Source organism: Thamnophis elegans, chromosome 11 (genome assembly GCF_009769535.1).
Source record: "Thamnophis elegans isolate rThaEle1 chromosome 11, rThaEle1.pri, whole genome shotgun sequence".
NCBI classification, from domain to species: Eukaryota; Metazoa; Chordata; class Lepidosauria; order Squamata; family Colubridae; genus Thamnophis; species Thamnophis elegans.
The window spans coordinates 70,738,305-70,760,786 of record NC_045551.1 but is presented as its reverse complement, the minus strand read 5'-3'; the positions used below and the strand labels follow the sequence as shown (position 1 = coordinate 70,760,786).

Sequence of the window (22,482 nt, the reverse complement as noted above, 5' to 3'; positions counted from 1 at the left end):
TGTTACTGTGACATTACAGAAAGACATGCCTTTTCTATCAATTGATTCTTGTGCGTTTCTGCCGGGCATGGAGAAGTGAAGTTTGCATTTTACATCTAGTATTTATTGTATTATAAATAAGATTTAAAAAAATTATATTGTCCAGGGAACTCAGATAATTTTTAAATGAGGTGTGTTTATATATCTTTGTTTAAAATATTGGTATTTAAATACTAAAAAAGTTTTGCAGACTCCAGACCTTGTTCTGAATTGCTCTGTTTAATAGTGGACTCATCCTGTTTTTAAAATCTTATATTCCAATTCTTTGGAGAGATAAATTAATTTTAAAGAAATGGAAATCAATGTTGTTTGTAAGCATTAGAAAATAGTCCCATCAGATTTTATTCTAATCCACAAATTGGTATCCTAGTTAAGTGAAAATCACATGTAAAATAATCAGCTGTGAATTTTGAGTACAGAGATTTTGAATCGAACCGAATGTGAATAAGTATATTGTATCTTAAAGAAGTTGGAAGTCGGTAATTTAAATGCTTTACTTTCTAAAACAGAGTATCTTCTATTACAAGCATTAACATTACTTTCCAAATCACAGAATAAATGTAACCTGTACAGATAGTTAGCTAAATAAACAATGTATATAATTTTTCTAATCTTTCCGTGTGATCTTCTTGTCATTTAAAAAAAAAAGGTTTTCTTTGTTATTCTGGGAGAGTTTTGTTTTATCCAATAATCTTCAGTAAACTTAACCTTGTTAAAGTCTTTAAGATCTTAATTGCAACTGCAGAAATATTCTCCCTGGAGTAGCTGCCTCCCTTAAAACGTCTCTTCAGGCCCTTTTGAAAAACACCCGCTGTAGGCTTAACTGGTGTAAAGAAAAAAAACCCTTCAAATTCTGTATTAAAAAAATACATGGTTATTTTATGTGCACCTAGTTAAAGTGATTAAAAACAAGACACAGAAGATACAAAAGGTTGCCAGAATATCTCAGAAATATTGCCTTTTAAAGAGGTTTAGGTGGTAAATATACCATATTTTTCGGAGTATAAAATGCACCCTTTTTCCTCAAAAAAGAGGCTGAAAATCAGGGTGCATCTTATACACTGAATACAACATTTTTTGCCTCTTGAAGCCCCGCCCCCTTCACCAAAATGGCCATGCATACCCTTATGGAGGCTTTCAGAGAACTGGGGGCTGGGGAGGGCAGAAGTGAGCAAAAATGGGCCTTTTTTGCCCCCCCATCCCCCAGCAGCACTCTATAAGCCTCCATAAGGCTATGCATGCAATTTTTTGGGGGGGAAAAACACAGGCCTGTTTTTACGAAAAACGGGCTGTTTTGGGGAGGTTTGCAGAGTGCGAATTTTTTTTTCCTTTCGGAAAGCTCTTTAGTTAAAGTGATTGATAAGAATTAGATTGATCGAGTGCTGTGCCAGCAGAAACAAAGTCTTAGGTGCTGCAGATTGTCAGTGATTTCTTTGTCCAGCACATGGATAAATACACCTGGAAACATCTCCCTTACCTACCCTCTCTCTCTCCCTACCTACCTACTGTATTTCTCTATTTCTATTTCTCTCTATCCCTTTATCTACCTACCTACCTACCTACTCTCTCCTTACCTACCTACTGTATTTCTCTCTATTTCTTTCCCCCCTCTATCCCTCTATCTACCAACCTACTTTTTTTAAAAAAAAATTGCCTCTTCAAAACCTTGGTGCGTCTTATACTCCGAAAAATTCAGTAGTTGAGCCCTTCAAGAAGAGGATAAATTCAGATAAGTCTGCAGCCAAGATCTGTTTTTTTTTAAATGTATGCATGTATGTTTGATGCTTTGTTGGGTCCTGGCAACTGTGTGGATTCATTCTCACCCTGAAGTTTCCTTGGCAAAATATGTGTGTGTGTGTGTGTGTGTGTGTGTGTGTATACTTCACCAGTGTCTCACTGTTGAGAGACCGAGCTAACCTGCTTGTCAGCTGCACACCCAAAAATGTGACCCTAGTACCCATCTGCACAGCTGAACTAAAATTCAACTCACGTCATAAATTAGTAAGTTGGAATAACGCCCTGATCTAATCAGAGGCAGTTTTAAATACAGTCTACAATCCTTCTTAAGGAAATGAAGGCAAAATCAGACAGCAAGAGGCCAAGATGTTCTCCCCAGATCTTGAGAATACTTGGGATAGCAAGAACTCTCGTAAACAATGAAGCAACCTCTTTGCATCCTCAAACCTTCTTAGGGAGAAAAAAAACCCTTCCCTAAAACCAGTTTGCAAACCATGTTGGGGCACCACCTGGATTGGCTGGGATTAGAGGGCCGTTCCTAACCACCAGAAAGGAGCCGTCAAAGGTCAGCCTGGAAAAACCCGCAATCCGGCCATTGTCTCCAACACTCCGGGCGGGATGTCTGCGGTTCAAAGCTCACCCTCTGCCAACAGCAGCCAATTTACTTAGCATTAAGGCTCTCGATTGCTATGGAAACCCTGTCGAAAACTCCTGAAATTGACCTGGATACACAAGGGGGAAAGTGAAAGCTGCCCAACTCAGTTTAAAAATAAAATGGGGAGGGGGAGTCTCCAGAACGTTGGCATCTCCCCCGACCTTGCAAGGCCAGCCATTAAGGGACCCCGTTCTCTGAAAGGCATCTACAGCTGCAGAAATATGTTAGAACAAACCAAAGCATCTTCCCTAGAAAGTAATTACACATGTTAAGGGTCCAGAAGCTTCAGCAACTCCCCCAAATGTGACATACAGGTAGTAGTCCTCGTTTAGCAACACAATGGGGACTGGCAACATGGTCATTGAATGAAGCCATTGCAAAGACTCTGGTCTTTAAGTGAATTGTGTATCCAATCAGAGGCCGATAAAGCCAGAGACTGGACTGCACTGTCTCTGGGATGAACCCAGCTCCTATGTAGGAAGTCTACCCTGGGCCGGAGGGCCCTTTCCGAGTCCATCACAAAGCCCTGTGTCTTCACGCAGAGCCAGATAATGAGACTGTCCAGATTATGCCATCCTGAGCCCGTCCTGATTAAACCCTCCCAGCTGAAATCTCCCAAGACAATGACCTTAGGACAACGCAACAGCCCTGCTGAGACCTTAATACCCAAGGACAATTAGGATTTTAGAACTTGTAATGGAGACCCATTAGGGCGACTGAAATGTAATAAATGAAGGATGCCGAAGGGGACACTGTGGGTTCCCAAGGTCCAGAAGGAGCAAATGGGGAAGAGGAGGAAGACAACCAGAAAAAGCGACAGGCAGTTCTCTTCATTAAAGACATGTTCCATTCACGTTGAAACATGTAAAACGAATGACCTTGGGAAGTTTGCAAGCAGGGTCTTCCTAGGAAACTCCCAGTCGTCCTAGGGATAAACTTTGTCAGAGGTTACAGGAAGACACAGGGGGATCCTTAAAGCAGTAGACTTATATACCGCTTCATAGGGCTTTCAGGCCTCTCTAAGCGGTTTACAGAGAGTCAGCATATTGCCCCCAACAATCTGGGTCCTCATTTTACCCACCTCGGAAGGATGGAAGGCTGAGTCAACCCTGAGCCGGTGAGATTTGAACCGCTGACCTGCTGATCTAGCAGTAGCCTGCAGTGCTGCATTTAACCACTGCGCCACCTTGGCTCTTAATCCGATCTCCTTGGCTCAGTGCTTTTCACCAAGCGAACCGAATAATGGAAAAGGGTCCAAGGGCCAGGTCACCAAGGACGCAAGCAGACAGCCAAGGACTGTAGATCTGGTGACGGGAAATAGAAACTCAAAATGAATTGAGGACAGGAAGCAAAGGATGCCAAGGACGCCACAGGGGGCCTTCAGAAGGAAGAGAGCGAAGTAGACCAACCGCTCGATAGAGAAGGCGATCGTGCTAAGGGCTCTCAAGGCGGAGGCGAAAGCACTTCTAAAGCCTTGCTCTGGTTCCATCTTCTCTAGGAAGCCACCATGCATTCCCCCAGGGGATGGCAGAAAGCAGGACGAAGGGAGGGCTGGAATGAAGAGCGAGGCGGAGCGGAAGAGGCTCGGGGAATCTCTCTCCAAATTAAGTGAGCTGCCTCTTAGGATCCCGAAGGATCCTGCTGCTCTGCTTCGGCCGACCTCATGCTTAGTCACTGAGAATCCTGCAGAACTGGAGAAAGTGCCAAGGGACAGAAGGTGAACGGGGGGGGGGGGGGGGGGGGAGGACATGTTTGCAAAAAGAAAGAAAAAAAGCAATCCTTCAAATTAACACACAAATCAGTATTAAAATCTGTAACTTGGAAGATTCTGGAGCAGATCATAAAGCAGTTGATCTGGTGCAATACAGTTCCTAGATATTACTGTTTTCCCCAAAATAAGACAGGGTCTTATTTTCTTTTGACCCCCCCCCCCTGAAATAAGAGCTTGGCCTTATTTTCGGGGAGGTCTTATTATTTTTGAGGTGCAGGAGGAGGTGGGGAGTGTGGTCACTTCATGGCTGCTGCTGTGTGGCAATATTTTTGGGGAGGGCTTATTTTTGGGAAAACAGGATACTAGCATGGCTCTGTCAAGGACACATCGATCTTTCATCATTTGGAGTGATTTCCAAAGGATTTGAGGAAATTATCCTGTGCTGATTAAAGAGATGAAAGATCCTCCTCGTTTCTTTATCCTTGTTTCTGGCTAAAGAAAAGACGGGTCTCAAGTGCCAGAAGGGCCCCTTCTCCTGGGTGGCTGAAGGAGGCCGCAATTGGAGGGAGCTGTTTCAAGAGGGGGAAGACTGAGACTCAGAATAACTAACTCCACCTTAGTTGTGCCAGGTAGAAGTTGGTCTGGAGACGGTTTCCGTGATTCTGTTCCATCGCCCTACTACCCGCCCAGAACTTTCCAGAAATGCAGCTGGTTCTGGTCTTCTGAGCTCCCCAGCCGAGCTGGGGATGGAAACGGGCTGGAAGAAAGCAGCAAGGACTCTGCTTGATGTGTTCCAATTGTGTATCCAATTCTCAAGACCCCTCCACAGAATCTCCATTCCGGGCACAGATTAAAAACCTTCCTCTTCAAGGCCACTTTATGGACGCACCTGTCGGGCAATGCAAGCCCATCCTTCAGCCTACCTGCCTTTCCCTGCAACGGTCTTTGCAAGGTTGGCAAAAGCCCAGGGCGGTTTATTCATGACGGCCATTCACGGCATCTCTGACAGTTGCAAGGCGTGAAGGTGCCGCGGCCTTTCTGTGCAGTTGGGCTGGCAAAGCACGGGGGGAATTGCGCAAGGGAAGGCTTGGACCTCCTCCTCCTCCTCTTCTTCTTCCTTACCAAGAGGAGGATCTTGGAACTATTGCAATAGTAGCAGCAACCCCCTCTTGCCTTTTCAGGGCTGCAAAGCGTCAGAAGAGACCATTCGGCTCCTTCTGCAGAACGCAGCTGCGGATAATGCCCGTGGGGGGGGGGGGTGTTTGTCCCAATAAAGGTTGAGTTGCTGCACGGGGATTAAGGTTCAGGCGGTCCCGCTTTTTGGAAACGCAGCTGCGGGGGGTCGGTGGCAGCAAAGTCTTCGAGTCCCGGGCGGAGTTAGTTATGGAAGAAAGAGCTTCCCCGCCGCCCGTAACGCGCGTTCACACGACCCGCGAGGTTTCTCCCAGGCTTCGTGACGTCATCCGGGCCACCGCGGCCGCCGTCCAGGGTTGATTTGCATAGCCCCGCCCGGCGCCCAATCCCGCGAGGCGCCCTGCTTTGCATGCGCGTTCCGGGCCAGTCAGCGAGCGAGGGGCCGGGCCACCACGTGCTGTTGCTAAGCTTCGGCTTCGGGGTTGTTGCTATAGCGGCCGGCCTATCAGCGCCCGCGACGCCCGGGCCGTCCACGCGCGGGCCCGCCTCCGAGGGCGGGCTCGGCGTCCGCGCGCCGGCCGCGATTGGCTGCGCGGCGGCTCCGCCTGGGGCGACTGGCGGGCGCGGCTGCCCGTCGAGCGAGCGGCCTGCCAACCGGGGCAGGCGGGAGGCGCCCGTGGCCCGAGCCCTGGCAGGCGGCGGCGGCGGCGGCGGCGATGGAGTGGAACTCGCTGCTGATGCTGCTGGAGGCCGCCGAGTACCTGGAGCGGCGGGAGCGCGGTGCGCCTGGGGGGCCGCGGGGGGTCCCGGGAGGGGGGGGTTTCCGGGGGGGGCTCCGGGGGGCCTGTCTGACGCGGCGCTTTCTCCCCGCAGAGGCCGAGCACGGCTACGCCTCCGCCCTGCCCTTCGAGCGGGCCTGCGCCCGGAGGAGGAGCGCCGCCAGGAAGGGCCCCGGCAGCCGGTGAGTGGCCCCTCCGCCGCCCTTCCCCTCGCTCCCTCCCTCCCTCCGCCGGGAGCCTCAGCCACGTCGCCCGGGGCCCTCGGGGGAGGCAGGGAGCCGGCAGGCCCCGGACTCCAACTCCCAGGGGGCCCCCCCGGGGGTCCCAGCGGGGCTTCTCCTCCTCCTCCTCCTCCCTCCGGAGGGCCCGCTGAGCGGCGCCTGCGTGGCTGAAGCGGAGAGGGCGCTGCTGCCGCTGACCTCTGCTCCGGCCGGGACGGGAAAGGGAGGAAGCCGGAGGGCGCGAGGAGGACTTTGCCTGGGGCCTCCCTCCCCCTCCCCCGCAACAGTCTCCCCTCCTCCGGCTGCTGGGGCGGGGGTCGTGGGGGGGGGGGTCGTGGCCCTTGGAGGGGTTGGGAGGGGTGGGGGCTTTCCCCAGGGGAGGGGAGGGGGCAGGGGCCCGTGTGGCCCAGGGACAGAGCCCAGAGCAGGAGAGCCCTGGAGGGGTCCCAGGGGCTCCCCTGCAGGAGGCCGAGGGCCCAAGGGAAGCTGCTGCTGCTGCTGTAAGGCCCACGGAAGGAGGAGGAGCAGGAAGAAGGAGGAAGAAGAAGAAAAAGAAGAAAAAGGAGGAGGAGGAGGAACAGGAAGAAGGAGAGAGAGGAAGAGGAAGGAGGAGGAGGAGGAGGAGAGAGAAAGAAAAAAAGAAAAAGAAAAAAAGAAAAGAAAAAGAAGAAAAAGAAGAAGGAGAAGAAAAAGAAGAAAAGAAAGAGGAACAGGAAGAAGGAAGAAGGAGAGAGAGGAAGAGGGAGGAGGAGGAGAGAGAGAGAAAATGAAAAAAAAAGAAAGAAGAAGGAGAAGAAGAAAAAGAAAGAAAAAGGAGAGAGAGAAAGAGAAAGAGAAAAAAAAGAAAAAAAGCAGCAGCAGCAGAAACCACCTCTGGGGGAAAGTCTACTTTTGCAGGCCTGGGGAGGCTCCGGGCAGCCCAGAGGCAGGAAGCAGGAAGTCCCGTCCAGCCGCCCTGTTTAGGATAACCCGTTCCCTCTTAAATAAGAGGGATACGGGGGACCCCTTGCAGGGTAGGGCTGAAGACTATGCCCAGTTCTTGGCGGACAAAGTTGCTCGGTTTCGGTCGGATCTGGACTCCACCTTTGCAGATCCAGCGGAGGCACGAGTGGACGACCTGGTAGACCATCGCTGGGTTGAGTTTCAAGATGTTACCCCCGGGGACGTGGACAAGGCCATGAGGGCTGTGAGTGCCTCCACCTGTGTACTGGACCCGTGTCCCTCCTGGCTGGTTGCTAACAGCAGGGAGGTGACACGGGGCTGGATCCAAGCGGTTATTACCGCCTCGCTTCGGGAGGGGCACTTCCCCGCCGCACTTAAAACGGCGGTGGTGAGACCCCTCCTGAAGAAACCATCTTTGGATCCAGCCGTACTTAACAACTACCGTCCAGTCTCCAACCTCCCCTTTATTGGGAAGGTTGTTGAGAAGGTGGTGGCCTACCAGCTTCAGCGGTCCTTGGAGGAAGCCGATTACCTGGACCCCTTCCAGTCCGGCTTCAGACCTGGTTACAGCACAGAAACCGCTTTGGTCGCATTGACCGATGATCTCTGGAGAGCCAGGGATGGAGGCCACGCCTCCATCTTGGTTCTTCTTGACCTCTCGGCGGCTTTCGATACCATCGACCATGGTATCCTTCTGCGACGACTGCGGGAGGTGGGGGTGGGAGGCACTGTTTTGCAGTGGTTCTCCTCCTACCTCTCGGACAGGTCGCAGTCGGTGTTGGTGGGGGGACAGAGATCAACCACGAGGCCCCTAACATATGGGGTGCCGCAGGGGTCGGTCCTGTCCCCCGTACTATTTAACATCTACATGAAACCGCTGGGCGAGATCATTCGGAGGCACAGGATAAGATACCATCAATATGCGGACGATACGCAGCTGTATCTGTCCGCCCCGTGCCAACTCAATGAAGCGGTGGACGTGATGAACCGGGGTCTTGAGGCCGTTAGAGACTGGATGCGGGCTAACAAGCTTGTACTCAACCCGGAAAAGACCGAGTGGCTGTTGTGTTTCCCTCCCAATAATTTGGTTAGCGTTCCACCACTCAGGCTGGGGGGCCAAATTTTACACCCCTCAGACAGGGTTCGCAACTTGGGAGTCCTCCTGGACCCACAGCTGACCTTTGATCACCACCTGTCGGCTGTGACCAGGGGGGCATTCGCCCAGGTTCGCCTGGTGCGCCAGTTGCGACCCTACCTGAATCGGGAGGCCCTCACAACAGTCACTCGCGCCCTCGTGACCTCTAGGCTGGAATACTGCAACGTGCTCTACATGGGGCCAGAACGCGGCCGCGCGAGTGATTGTGGGTGCACCTCGGTTCACCCACATAACACCTATCCTCCGCGAGCTGCACTGGCTACCTGTTGATCTCCGTGTGCGCTTCAAGGTGCTTCTTACCACCTATAAAGCCCTTCATGGTAGTGGATCTGGGTACTTGAGAGACCGCCTCCTGCCGATTACCTCCTCGAGACCGATTAGATCTCATAGATTAGGCCTCCTCCGAGTGCCATCTGCCAGCCAGTGCCGGCTGGCCACTACGCGGAGGAGAGCCTTTTCAGTAGCAGCTCCGACCCTCTGGAACGATCTCCCCGTGGAGATTCGTACCCTCACCACCCTTCAGGCCTTCCGCGTAGCCCTCAAGAGCTGGCTATCCCGCCAGGCCTGGGGGTAAAGATTTGATCCGCCCCCACCCGAATGTTGAATGAATGTTGTTTATTTTTTAATTATGTGTTATGTTATATGTCACTGTTTGTATCCCCTCCCTATAAGTTGTTAGCCGCCCTGAGTCCCCTCAGGGAAAAGGGCGGACTATAAATAAACTTATTCCTATTCCTAAAAAAAAGCAGAGCAGCCCCCGAGGGGGAAGAAGCCCCTTCAGAAGGGACCTCTGGGAGCCGGTGCTGGGCCAGCTCAGGACAACTTCAGGGGGGGGGGGCTCCCTGCCTCTCCGTTGGGGACCCTCCTGTGGTCGGATGGTGGCCCAATCCAGTTGGTCCGGGGCGGCCTGCTCCAGTCCCCTCTTCCTTGCTATGACTGCCCTGCCTTGAATGTAGGCCTGCCCCAGAGTAGATCTGGGGGGGGGGAGGATGAGGGGGCAGGGACCCCTGACTCATTAAGCCCCCAGCCTTTAGCCTGCAGTGGCATTTTTGCCTTCGGCTCCATCCGTTATTTGGTGCTGGCCTATGAAATCATGGCTATTCCCTGCCGAGTTGCTCATCGGCTGCGCTCTGCCAGGGTTGAACGTATGTGGTACTTTTGCAGTGCTGTAATACTGCTGGCCCAGTGGTAATTGCTTTTTTATTCCTGGGAATATTTTTTCTCCCGTAGATTCCCAAAGGTAAGGATGAGGTAACGTCAGTTTATTCCGGAGGGCCCATGAGATGGCTTCCTTCCCCGGGATAGGGCGGGAGCCTCCTATAAGATCTGCTGTTTGTTGAAGATGCTTCTACATTTAGCTTAAGTTCTTTAGTCTGCAGGAGGAAAAACATACCTATGAAGGCCATTGTTTTCTGCCGTGGTCCAAGTTCATTTAACCTTCAGTTAGTCCTGGGACTGAGTTTTTGATTACGTCTCAACAATCACATTTCAGTTTGAGATATTACAGAAATGTCATCTGATTCAGGATCTCAAAACTGTGTTAAACCTAAGGAAAACAAAGAAATGGTGGTCTCTGTATACCGAGAGGTGCCTAACTTCTTTAAAAATAGTCCCTATTGGGAACTTTTAAAACAAATGTTTCTGTTTGAGTTAATATTCTAAAATATCATATTTTCTGTTTTTAATAGATCCTCACATAATGAATTAGAAAAACATAGGTAAGTAATAATTAACAGAATTGATAGAGGTATTAATATACAGAAAGGGAGATTCAAATGTGGCATTGATAATTACTCATTTGCATATTGATAGAATAAATGAAGCTTTTTAATTATTGAAAATCATTAAGTTAAATTTATGCAAACTACTCATTTGCATATTTATACATACCATTTTTATTAGGGGTAATTTTATGCGTACATATTTTATCAGTTTGCAGCAAATTTGGAAGCTTTTAGGAATTCATTTTAAATCAGTTATATTAAAAAACTGAGTGATTTATATTTTGATTCCAAATGAAATTATGTTTAATTAATTTTAATTTTAAGAAGTTGTAACTGCTTATGGACATTTCTTCTGGAAATAGGATTAAATGAATGTAAGTAATTTTAAAAGAATTAAGCACACCATTAAGCGAGAAGAGAAAATTGAAAGCAACTTCCCTAGGAAGTTAAGAGAAGGATTTGGTGGTCTGCTAAGTTTAGTGGTGGTTCGGCCCCTTGAAAGAATGGAAGAAGGTCGGAGGTATGGAAAAGCGAGACGGGCCGAAGGAATACTCTTTACAATATGGCATTTATTTTGGGGGGGCTTTTCAGGGCTGCTTTGCAAAAGGCTTTTTGATGCCTCTGCACCTGAACGTGTGGAGGCAGCCTAGATGTGTTCCCCGCAGCCTTGTGAATCTGGAAGAAGATCTGTGCCTTTTCTGCACAAAGCCTCCCTTGAAGAACCTCATCCACAACAAGGGTTCCACATGAGGCTCTTCTTCGGTTGCTCATTATTAATGTGTTTCTTGCCATCGTTTGCTGATCGCATCAGATAAATACAGTTTTCACATAGATAAAAAAGATAAGTAAAAAACTGGAATTTAGCCTTAGCTGCTGCTGAAGACTTGGAGAATTCATTAAAAAAGAAATGCTCCTTTTGGCAAAAATAATAAGCTGAACAAGATGTTGTAGATTCAGCTCTTGAGCCATGCAACAAAAAGGCGCTACTTTTAATGAACGTATGCTAAACTGTATTAAAATTCAGCAGTGCTGGTGATCAAGTACTGAGGAGGCGAGGGCCAACAGCAGAACCAGCCATCAACACACCCCAATCAACCTCTAAAAAGTCACACACGCACAACCAGGCGCCACATATAAATACCACACACAAAATAGCCCAAAGCCCACGCTCAGTTCCCTGAGGATGGGCTCCAGCACGAGTCCCAAAAGCGACTAAACCTCTGGTGCTACTGACTGACCCAAATTGGGTCCTGTATTAAAATTATATATGTATGTATGTATGTACATATACACATACACACACACATATGTATATATATATTACTTTGTCATTTTCCTTGTTTGTAGTGTTTGTCAGCTGCCCTGCATCATTTGGCAAGTGGGTGGCCTTGTAAGTTTATTAAATAAAATGACTAAAGAAGATACTGTGGAATGTCAGTTTTCACAGGCTGAGAGCATAGATTAAACTCTGCTTTCCCAACACCCCTTTCTTGGCTCCGTTTGCAAGTAGTGACTGCTTTTTGCCCACACAATGAGACATTTCAGAGGCCTCTTTTTCTTCTTGGAAGATGCTCGAGGGGAAAGGATGAAGCAATCCTTTCCTTTAGGCAGATCAGCAGTTACAAGTTTCATCACTTACTCTTCATTAGAAGGCCCAATTAACTGAGGAAGCTATTGAGAAATATGTATATTACAAATTTGAAAGAATTATTCTAATTTTGTTTCCGGTCCCACATTTAAAAATTGGTCTTTGGGGATTGCCTGTTGAAGCAGATCACAGGCCCAGTGTATCTGCTGCCCAAGGTCTAAATCTCCACCTTGTAAAGGTTGAAAAGAAAGGGAAGAGAAGGCCCGTCCCCAACTCCCCCACCCTTCAGTCAGGACTGCATCCCTGGGAATTGCATTCCAGAGCGGGGGGGGCTCTGGAACAGGCGGGGGGTGAATTGTAACATGGGCTTGCAACTTTGAATGCAGCAGCTGCAGCAGCAGCAGGAGCATTTCCCAGGGATGCATGGTAGCCGTCCAGTCATGGCAAAATAGACAGGAGACTTTGGACGGGAACCAAGTCTGAAGCCCTGCACTGCCTGCCTCCCGGCCCTCGGCCTTGAACTGGGAAGAAACACCAGAGGGAAGATAAAGGAGGCACCCACCTCTTCCACACAGTCAAAATAATCAGGTTCCACCCTCACTTCATCCCCCTCAGGGACAGACTCTTCTCTTAGTGACCGCTGGGCCTCGAAAGGCATCCGGTGTTCTCTGCATGGTCATTCAACCAATCAGACCAGTCGCTGCCTTGAACACCCAAGGACTTTGCCACCCGGGAAGTTTTATATCCCTTCACCACAAAACTCCAGGATCTATACTGGTGGACGTAAAAGTCAAGTTTCGGAATCTTTCTACTGACACTTTTTAAACAACACAAATATTTGTACTGGGAAAACCATTCATTTCGCTTTAACCAAGTTCAAAGGGCAGGCAGACTTAGATGGAAGGAATGGCTTTTTTGGTTTTCCCAATCTCTTGGTTTCACGGGTGAATCTACCCAGATAGGAAGGCTTTAGTGGTCGCAAGCAGAGCCAGTGGGAGATTTGAGGGAGCCCAAGTAAAACCTTTTAGGAGAGAGTGAGGAAGAGTTTCTGTATCCTACCAAAAGGGGTTTTTTTTAGCCGACCCTTGGTTTCCATGCTCCATCTTTTATTACAAGGGAGCAAATAAACAGTAATAACGCCGGGGGGAGGGGGGGAATGCTTTTGGATTCCTGCGTTATTTTGTGTTGATCTAAATGGCAAGTTCTTTCTCCTTCCTCCAAATGGGCCTGGGTGTTGGTGAATGAACATGGCAAAGACGGCTCAGTGTGCAAAAAAAAAGCATAGCTCAGTGAAAATACCAGTTGTCAGTGAGGAAAGAAAATTCCCATTAGGAAGAGCCTGAATGAATGAATGAATGAATTAATACAAAGTTTATGATAGAACATTCTGCATATTTCAGTCCGCTGTGACACACCTCGGCTGTCCTTTGTAGATCTTGGAAAGCTGTGGAACAGCGCAGCCGAAACTGCCACAAGGCCAAAGGTTTCTCCCATGGGCAGATTTTGCCTGGGAGATGGAATAGAGCGCTTGGTTTGGAGGAAAGGCTGGGGATCGCATTGTTTTTCATTTTCCCGGCCTCAAAGAGAATATTGCTAAAGGTTAGAAAAAGGAGGCTCAGGAAAAGGAGGAACTTTGTGTATCAGTAATTAAAATAATTGAATGATTATTGAATAATTGAACCTGACATTGCTGGGCCACCATTTAGCTTTAAGAGCATGTTGGAAGAAAGAAATAGCAGATCCCTTCCAAGAAAGCTTCAGGGATCCCATCCCCAGGAATCGTGCTTGGCCCAGGGCGTCTTCCATTGTTGACTTTGCCTTCAGTGTGGACAAACCATATCCTGATAACACACTGTAGTCATGCTGTTTGCGTGGATTGATGCACTGTGTTGTGTGGCTCCTATTCTGCGCTTACGATTTTGCTGTATTTGGTGAATTGGACAGGGAGGGTTTGTTTACACGTTACCTGAAACGTCCGAGGGGATCTCTTGTAGGTAGTAGCTGTGAGGCATGAATGCTAGTGAAATACGTTTTATTTATTTGCATTTAAGATTGTGTCAAAAGTAGGGCAGATTTTGAATGCTAATGAGACCAAAGCCAATCTCTCGTTTTTGTTCATTTCAGGCGGGCGAAGCTGAGGCTCTATTTAGAGGAGTTAAAGCAGCTGGTTCCTTTAGGCGCCGAGAGCACCCGGCACACCACCCTCAGCCTCCTGAAAAGGGCCAAGACACACATTAAGGTAAACCAGAATGACGCTGCCTTCCTTTTAGCCTTGGCCCAAATCCTTGCTCAAGTTCTGCTTTCTAGCCTTCGAGAGGGACCCGGTCAGCCCTCAGAGCACCTCAAATCACGATGAAATAGGAGGCGGCTTTATTTCTGACCTCTTCGTGTCCTTTTTGTCTTCAGGGTAAACGCTGAATAGGGCCTTACAGTAGTATATAAAACCAAAAGTGAATTGCAACCTTGATTCCTGGTCTCCTTCATTTCTCGTGATTATTTCAGACTTTGACTCAACTTATATCCCCCCCCCCACTTCAAAGAACGTCACTGAAATAACTCAGAAATGGCACGACCTCATTTATGAATAGTGTCCTGAAGTTATTTAACTTCCCAGTTCCCCAAAATCCTCTGGAGACTTTATGCTACAACTCTCCATCCCCTTAAAACACAGACCACAGATGCGGTCACAGAAGCCGATGCGTTTGCTGTTCGGCCGCAAGCAAACCCCGCAAGAGAACTTTCTGGAACATCCTGTGCTTGACCGCCTACGGGCTCCCTATCATAGTCTGCGCCCACAACGGGCAATATATAAAAGGTGAAGAATTCACATTTTAAAATATATACGTTTTTGCTTTCCATAGGCACAAGCACGCATTTAAGCCGCGAGACGTCTAGATAATGGCTTTGATATCTAAGAAAGAAAAGCAAAGACTCTCCTTTTTATTTTATCTTGTTTTTTTGCTTAACATGTCATCCAGATCGTGGTGGCTTATTTCAAATGGTTCTAAAAACCGTTGATTTGCAGCTAGAGGTGAACTCAGCCGGTGATTTACTTGCCCTTCCTTGAATGGCATGTCGGAAGACCTTAAGGCAGAACATCTGCTGGAGGGCCTGATCTTCCCATGGAGGAGAATTGGCCGGAAGAGTCGGGGGCTCCCTGGAGTCCAAAGTTAGGTTGACCTTAGAAGGGATGGAGGTGAGGCCAGAGGTGCCACCGGAAGAGAGAGGGGCGGTTAAGGGCGGATCCATTTCCTCCCGTTCTTCTCCAGTGCAAATGGGTTTAGGTGGATTTCCGTGATGACACGTCCATTTTAACTAATAGAAAAAGGGTTGCTCCGATTTACAGTCTCAACTGACGCGCAACAGGTTGTTTGTAACACCCACTTTGTACTCAATTAAATGCTTTCCCTCTTGGAGAACCATCAAGTCAATTGTTTTTTATGCCACGATGTTTTTCCTTATGTGGCTCCGTATCATTTGAGTCCTTCTGTTTGACAGGCTGTTATAGTATCCTACAGCTTCATGTGTGCATGGACCCGATCAAGTATATAAAGAGAGCCTTTTGGGGGGAACAAGGTTAATTTTGAGGGAGCAAGTACGCAGGGCCTCCCCCTTCTTCTTCCCATCTCTCCCCCCCCCCCCCCATCCTGATCAGGGCTGCTGGGAAAAGCCTTCAGCTCCCACCCTTTGCAAGGAAGGTTGTAGTATGTGACTAACAGTGGGACGGTCCCCTTCAGGATCCCTCCTCTGCAGTCCAGGGGCTAATCAGACACAAGCAGGAGATTATTTCCCTTGCTAAGCAGGTGGTTTCCTTACTTTGGCTCCATAGAAGTTGGAAGAACAGGACCGGAAAGCTCTGAACATCAAGGAACAATTGCAGCGAGAACATCGGTACCTGAAGCGCAGGTTGGAGCAGCTCTCCGTGCAGGGCCTGGAGCGAGTCCGCACGGACAGCCTCGGATCAACGATATCGACCGATTCGGAGCAAGGTAGGCGGTTTGAGTTCTGAAGTAGTCTCCACCCTTGAAATTGCACAGGCAGGGACAGAGCGTGCAGTAGCGAGGTTTAAGGCCACTCAAAGCTCTCCAACTTCCCTTTGAGAAAGAAAATTTCATTAACAATCTGTGATGGGCTGGAAAACAATTTAATAAGCAGTTGAAGAGAAAAGTGGTTGCTGCAGAGAAGAATGAAGCGTTAACGTCAGAGGTACAAAAGCATCAGGATTCAGCCTTTTTCTTTTTTTGCAAAACAAATTACAGCTCAGGCTGTAAACAGCATCTTGTTCCAATCCAATCTGAAATAATCCGGCCACAATTAGAACGTTAATGTTGGACGATATCCCAGGACCTACTGAGGTGATTGTTGCATTGTTACTTTTATTCCTCAGAATGAATACTGGGCTTTATTCTTAGCTATTAAAAGCAATAATTTAGTTTGAGAATTTGAAGTTACCTTTTAAATGTATTTATTGCAAGTGGACACCTTTTTGTACAAACTTGTGAGAAATGGTGCAGGGTCTCCTGCTTGGGCAGGGGGTTGGACTAGATGACCTACAAGGTCCTTTCCAACTCTGTTAATCTGCAACATATTCTGTACTTCCAAGAATTCCCCAGCCGGCCATTGCAGCCTGGGAAATTCTGGGGGTTGAAGTTTTAGAGTTGCTGCCACACAGCTTGTCCTAATCTGTATATTGGTGGAATGAACACCTTGAGAGACCGCCTCCTGCCAATCACCTCCTCGCGACCCATTAGATCCCATCGATTAGGCCTCCTCCGAGTTCCATCCGCCAGTCAGTGTCGACTGGCAACTACGCGGAGGAGAGCCTTCTCGGTAGTAGCTCCGACCCTTTGGAACGATCTCCCCGTGGAGCTTCGCACCCTCACCACCCTCCAGACCTTCCGCACAGCCCTTAAAACCTGGCTATCCCGCCAGGCCTGGGGTTAAAGAATGTAACTCACCCCCACCCGAATGGTATGAATGTTGTGCTCTATTTTTAATTATGTATTGTTCTTGTGTGTTATTGTTTGTATCCCCCTCCCCATGAGTTGTGAGCCGCCCTGAGTCCCCCCAGGGAAAAGGGCGGCCTATAAATAAATTTTCAAATACTCAGATTCTACCAAAAATGCCCTCACTATTGCAGACTTCCCAGCAGAATAGATTCAAGATACACGTGGCCCATAAGCACCCTCCAGATTCCCACCTTCTTCTGCATTAATGTGAACATTCGAAGCAAGCAATACATTTTTTTAAAGCAAAATATAGGAAGAACTGAAAGATAAACTAGAAGTGGCCACATTTTCAGTCCCCTTGCTAAAACACAAGAGTGTTCACAAACCACCGGGGTGGGGTGGGGGGTTCTGTGAGTCAGAGATGCTCTTTCTCACCCAGTGGTGACATTTTCCTCTCGGTGGATTAGCCCAATCAAATAAATGAATGAATGCCTTTGGGGGTTTTCTCCTAGTACAGTTGGAGACTTGGATATTTCAATTCCACTGGTATGTGATGTGCCCCCAATCTCATTATTTTCTTATTGACCTATCTGAAACGGCATAGGGTGCCCTGCTTGAGCAGGGGGTGGACTAGACGACCTCCAAGATCCCTTCCAGCTCTGTTCTGATTGGTTTGGGATTTTTTTAACTGCAACTCCTCATTGGTTGCGGATTTTTAAGATCGCAAAAGGTGTTAATTGCAGGTTGATCAGGAAGAATTAAGAAGTCCTTACAAGGACATCAGAGGTAGTCCCAACCAATTGCACATCCCTCCCAATGCCCAGGGTATTTCTCCTGGACGTTTTGTGGGGAGGGAAACCAAAAACCGGCATCAAATCAGCAGCTGCAACAGCCTTGTGTCCCACACGGTATCTTTTTTCTCCTAGAAGTCATGGAAGGAGTTAGTGGTAGCCGGGTTGAATCAAAGTGTAATGGAAACAAAAGAGAAATAAATAGGAGTCTTGATAAAATAACTTTGAGATCCTTTATTTTAGTTTATGGTCACTCTGCATTAATAGCCTTCGGTGGCTCCAATATGCAAAATGGCTGGACAGACTATAGACTATAATAAACAATAAAAATTCCAATAAATAATATTTATATCAGAACTACAATATTTTTAAAAACCATTCATTCATTCCACATTTTTGAACTGCCCCCAGCTAATAGCTAATGGTGCATGATCGCATTGTTCCGTAATTCTTTTAGTTCATTTGGTAACCCTGAAATCGGTGGAGTGTATCTAAGAGGTTGCTTGCAACTGTCAAAAACGTACAGTCGGAAGCGGCCAGGAGAATAATTCTGGAAGACTTTCAAGCTTTCACATCAGTTGCATCTCCTTGTAGAGGTTTTGCAGAAAGTATTGGCAGAATGCTGGCCTCTGCCGCCACCCCTCCTCCTCCTCCTCCTCCTCCTCCTCCTCCTGGAAGTCCCCTCCGCCTCCTTGTTTCTCCTTAGGACCCCCACAGAGGGAAGTGGGGGGGGGAGGGGTGGCATTGGATAAGGCTGAGGAGATTCAGCTCTGAGACGATCTCTTAAGCACATGCAGTCCTCGGCTTACAGCAGTTCACTTAGTGACCATTCAGAGTTATAATGGCACCGAAAAAAGGGACTTACAACTGTTTTTCACACTTACGACCTTCCCCGCATCCCCATCATGGCCACGTGATCAAAACCCAGAGCCTTGGCCACCGGTTCACATCTACGACTGTTGCTGTGTCCCAAGGTGTCCCCCTTTGCCCACCTTCTGACAGAGGCAACGGGGATTCACTTAACAACCAGATTGCTAACATCAACTGCAGTGATTCACTTAACAATTCAGGCAAGAAAGGTTGTAAAACGGGTCGAAATTCACCTCGCAAACGTCTCCCTTCAGGACGTAAGTCGAGGCTCCCCGTCCTGCTTGCTGCCTGTTTATAAAGCGTTGACTCCTCTCTTCTCCTCCCACGCAGAGGTGGACATTGAGGGGCTGGAATTCACCCCGGCCGAAATGGACAGCAGCGGAAGCGCCAGCGAGGCAGAAGACAGCTTGCAAGGCAGCTCGAGCGACAGCGGCTACGCCCGGCCCCACAGACGCAGCCACGCCCGGCTCCTGTAGTCTCTGCTGCTCGGCTCTCCTCCCGGAAGCCTTGCCTCCTCCCCCGCGGCCCTCGACCTGCCACCCTTCCGAAAGCGGCCCTGGGGAAGAGGCCTCCAACCCCCCCCCCCCCCCAGGGGCTCCCCAGGCTACGGATAATACCGCAGTAGAAATCATGGGTTTTGGATTTCCCCCTGCAGATTAGATAACGTTTTGGGTGAAAGTTCCTTCCTGTGCCCACTCCACAAGCCCCCCTACTCATTGCGGGGGGCTTGGTTGAAGTTTAGAAGTTCCGCTTTTGAATAAATGACTTGGACCCATTGAGATAAATCGTTCCAGATGTTAAAATCCGAAGGGACACGGCAGGGAACTAACAAATTGGTATAAGGCATAAGAATGTGGCTTGGCCAACGACCGGGCACCAGGCTTCCCTCCCGGCAGACCTTGGCGGATGCAACTGATTCAAAACTGCAAAAAATCCCCTTTTCTCGTGCGCGTCCTGCCTCCTTCGCAGCTTCCTTGGATTCTTGGAAAAGGAAAAGGTGAAGCTTCTAAAGTTTGATTGCCATTTTCTAAAAAAGATAGTTTGCAAAGGCTGCTTCTGCTGCTGCGGTGGCTCCTCCGGGCCGTTTGGAGACAGGGAGGATGTGGCGTTGATCGGCTAAAAAGTGTGCGTGGGGGTTCTTTAAAAGGAGGAGGAGGAGGAGGAAAGCTGTTAATCAGGCAGTGACCCCCCCCCCCCAGCTTCCCCTGTTTTGTAGCAGCTCATTCCAGCTACTCTAGCAGCGCCCTCCCTCCCGGCAGCTTCTTCGGTAGGCCAGACGGCCAGGCAGGATGGGCTTCTGATGCCCAGAGACCGCCAGGGCCTCCCCCCGCCCCCCCCGGAGGCTTTTACCAATAAGGCTGCACCGGAAGGTCTCCGGGATTCGTTCTAGCACCACCAGCTGCCCGTCCTGCTTCTCCAGCTTTTCCCTGTCTTAGAACCGTTCAGGACTCTGCCCTCCTCCTCCTCCTCCTCCTGCGCTCAGGGAAATCCCGAGACATTTCAGTGCAAGAAAGGAGTCAGGTAGGCCAGGTAGGGGGCGCACCTTTGGCGGGGGCTCAGGTGTGGCAGCCATTGTTGCGTTTGATCAAGGATCCCCCCCCCCCCCGGGAGGGGGTGTCCCAGTTTGTCTCCTCTTGCAGGCAGGAACTATGAAAGAAGCTTCTGGATCAGGAAAGGCTTAGTTGGAGCTCTGGGCTTCTTGGACTGGATTGCAGGTAGTCCTTGACTTACAACTGCTGCCATGTGACCAATCTGATTTTGCAACCCTTTTTGTGACGGCCGCCATGGTCGTTAAACGTAGTTGTTAAATGAATCAGTGCTTTGCTCTGGGCACAGTTTCCAAAACACAAAAGAAAAGAAGCAAAGTGCTACTTTTTTGACAAAGCTGTCCTAAAACGGGTCACGTGGCCACGGGAGGCTGCCGATGGACGTAAGTGCCCTGGAGTTGCCCAGCACTCAAAATCCAGCCATGTGACTGCGGGGGGGGGGGAGAGGGGGGCACCCTTGGAGATTAAAGTCTGGGCCTCAAGTAGCCTCAAGGCAGATCCATCATCGGGACCGAACGGTTGCTAAGCGACCAGTTCAATATTTCAGTATTTTTATTGGCGGGTTTTGAATCTCGGCATCTCCCCAGGTCGGATAATTCAGGCAGCCCTGTGTGGTTTCTCTCTGGAGGTGCCAATAAACTGAAAGGAAAGTTTAGCTTTACATTTCAGTATTGATAACTGTGATTTCTAGGCTATCCTGGCAGTTTCCAAAATTAACAAAATACTCTTTTAAGATTGCCTCATTCATTTAGCACTCGTCAAAGCTTTTTAGAATGTAGTTTTGCTCCACTTGTAGCAATATCGCAGAGTTGTAATTGAAAACAGTTTAAGCTTAGTGAAGTAATTAGTCTGGCTTGCTGATAATTAAAACTGGACCAATCTTTGCATTTTTAAAAAGAAAAAGTGATAAAAAGCTATATACTCTTATAGCCACCTGGTTTATTTCCTATAGGTATATTTCCTATCAAATAGTCTTTATTGTATTTTCCTAATTCTTCTGAACTACTTAAGTAGAGAAAGGAGATACTGAACCCAACCGGAGTCTCAGGGACTCTTCATGTTTATCATATTGTGCCTTGTGAACTTTCCTTCCTTCCTTCCTTCCTTCCTTCCTTCCCTAAGTCAGAATTCTTGATGGTGTCATTTTGCCTCAGATGAAATATTGCGCTTACTTTACCTTTCCACAAATGGGAAAAGGACGCACCCACCTATTCCCATAATCCCACCCCCCTTCCTTAGTGAAATATGTAATACTTGTGCCTCTTTGAGAAGTGGGCTGCAAGAAACTCCCGGTGCTTTGCTCCAGAAATTGGTATCCTTCAACACACGCGTGTTCAGCCCTAGCGGTTGAAATGAGCGGGTCCCCTTCAGAGGCACCCAGGGACACCCCCCCTCCCCCAGGGGAGCCCGGCCGGCGCTGGACTCTGGCGCAGACCTTCCTCTTTAACCGGGGCAGCGGGATGCAGGATCAAATCAGTGCCTTTGGCTACTCAAACCCAAAACTACAATTATGTGCTTTTCAGCATTGAAGATTTTTAATCTTAAAGTATATCCTGCTGGGATGGACGAACTTCTCATTTTGTTGGTCTCTTTATGTTCAGTTATACTTCCTTTCCCTTTGGTGCTACAAATCAGAAAATTAGGAATTCAGTTCTGGCAGCTTGTGACTCTTGAGGACCTCGGATTTGTCCTCAAGGATAAGGTGGATTAAATGACCTTTTGTCGCCATCCTTCCTTTGTCCATGAGGAGAGCCGTAAGGTTGTTTCCGACAGCTGCATTTCAGATTAATAAAATCTGTTACTTTGCTATTATTTAGCACTCCTCGTATGCTAAACGCTTTGTATATTTCTGACGTCCCCACGGGGAAGGCTATACAGCAATATAAGGATTGTGTGTGGCTGATAACAGCAGCATTAATTACTAATTCCTTTTGATTATTTTGGTTCCAATTTCCAAATCAGTGCTTTTTCTTCTAGAGGCTTCAATAACCGTTAACGGGGAAAATCGCTAGTAATGTTAGTTTCCTCTTACAATATAATGAATTTACTCATGGCTTTTAGAACCTTTGTTTCATGAAAAGCAATTCTTGCACAGAACTTTCCTACCGGAAAAAATATATATATATGGGAGAATGGAAAAGAGACTTTGTGAAAAACATCGTTGACTTTCTGCCCTTCTGATGTTTTTAAAAACATGTGTACAGTTTAATGAACTCTTCCATGCTGAATATCAGTGGCTTTGTAGATCTTTTATATTTTCAATAAAGGTTATTCAATATTCTAAACTGAAAAGTCCTGGCCGTTTCTTGTTTCCACGTGGCCACCCCTGCAGTGGCTGCTGCTTGAAGGCTCTGGCTCCCGTGGCAAACCCCACACCGGTTTTAAGGTTAATGCATCCCCCCACCCACCCCCCGAGCAGGCACCGCCTTAGATTCTGCACGCGAGGGGGGGGCGGGTTGGTCTGGCGGACAGTTTACACTCAAGCCCGTTGCATGGATTAAGAATTGTCTGCTGGATCATTTAATTAAGGAAGATGCCGAGTGTTTAAATCAATCTTACTTTAAAAGAGGCCAAAGAAATTTGATACCAAGGCGAGAGCCAAAAGCATCTGGCGGAGGAGCTTAAGATACAAAGAGCAC

General features: G+C 48.3%; 1 protein-coding gene across 1 annotated transcript; it reads left to right on the top strand.

Moving 5' to 3' along the window:
• Nucleotides 1–5,904: 5,904 nt before the first annotated feature.
• Nucleotides 5,905–21,983, top strand: MXD4 (MAX dimerization protein 4). Its single transcript, XM_032226572.1, has 6 exons — nt 5,905–6,056; nt 6,150–6,237; nt 10,063–10,092; nt 13,811–13,925; nt 15,516–15,675; nt 18,627–21,983. Exons 1-6 carry the CDS (start codon nt 5,993–5,995, stop codon nt 18,770–18,772), a joined length of 603 nt encoding a protein of 200 aa, XP_032082463.1. The 5' UTR covers nt 5,905–5,992; the 3' UTR covers nt 18,773–21,983.
• The last annotated feature ends 499 nt before the right edge of the window (nt 21,984–22,482 follow it).

Coding starts and splice junctions, on each gene's coding strand:
- MXD4 (XM_032226572.1), top strand. CDS start 5,993: ATGGAGTGGAACTCGCTGCTGATGCTGCTGGAGGCCGCCGAGTACCTG. Junction 6,057..6,149: donor CCTGGAGCGGCGGGAGCGCG/GTGCGCCTGGGG, acceptor TTCTCCCCGCAG/AGGCCGAGCACGGCTACGCC. Junction 15,676..18,626: donor ATCGACCGATTCGGAGCAAG/GTAGGCGGTTTG, acceptor CCTCCCACGCAG/AGGTGGACATTGAGGGGCTG.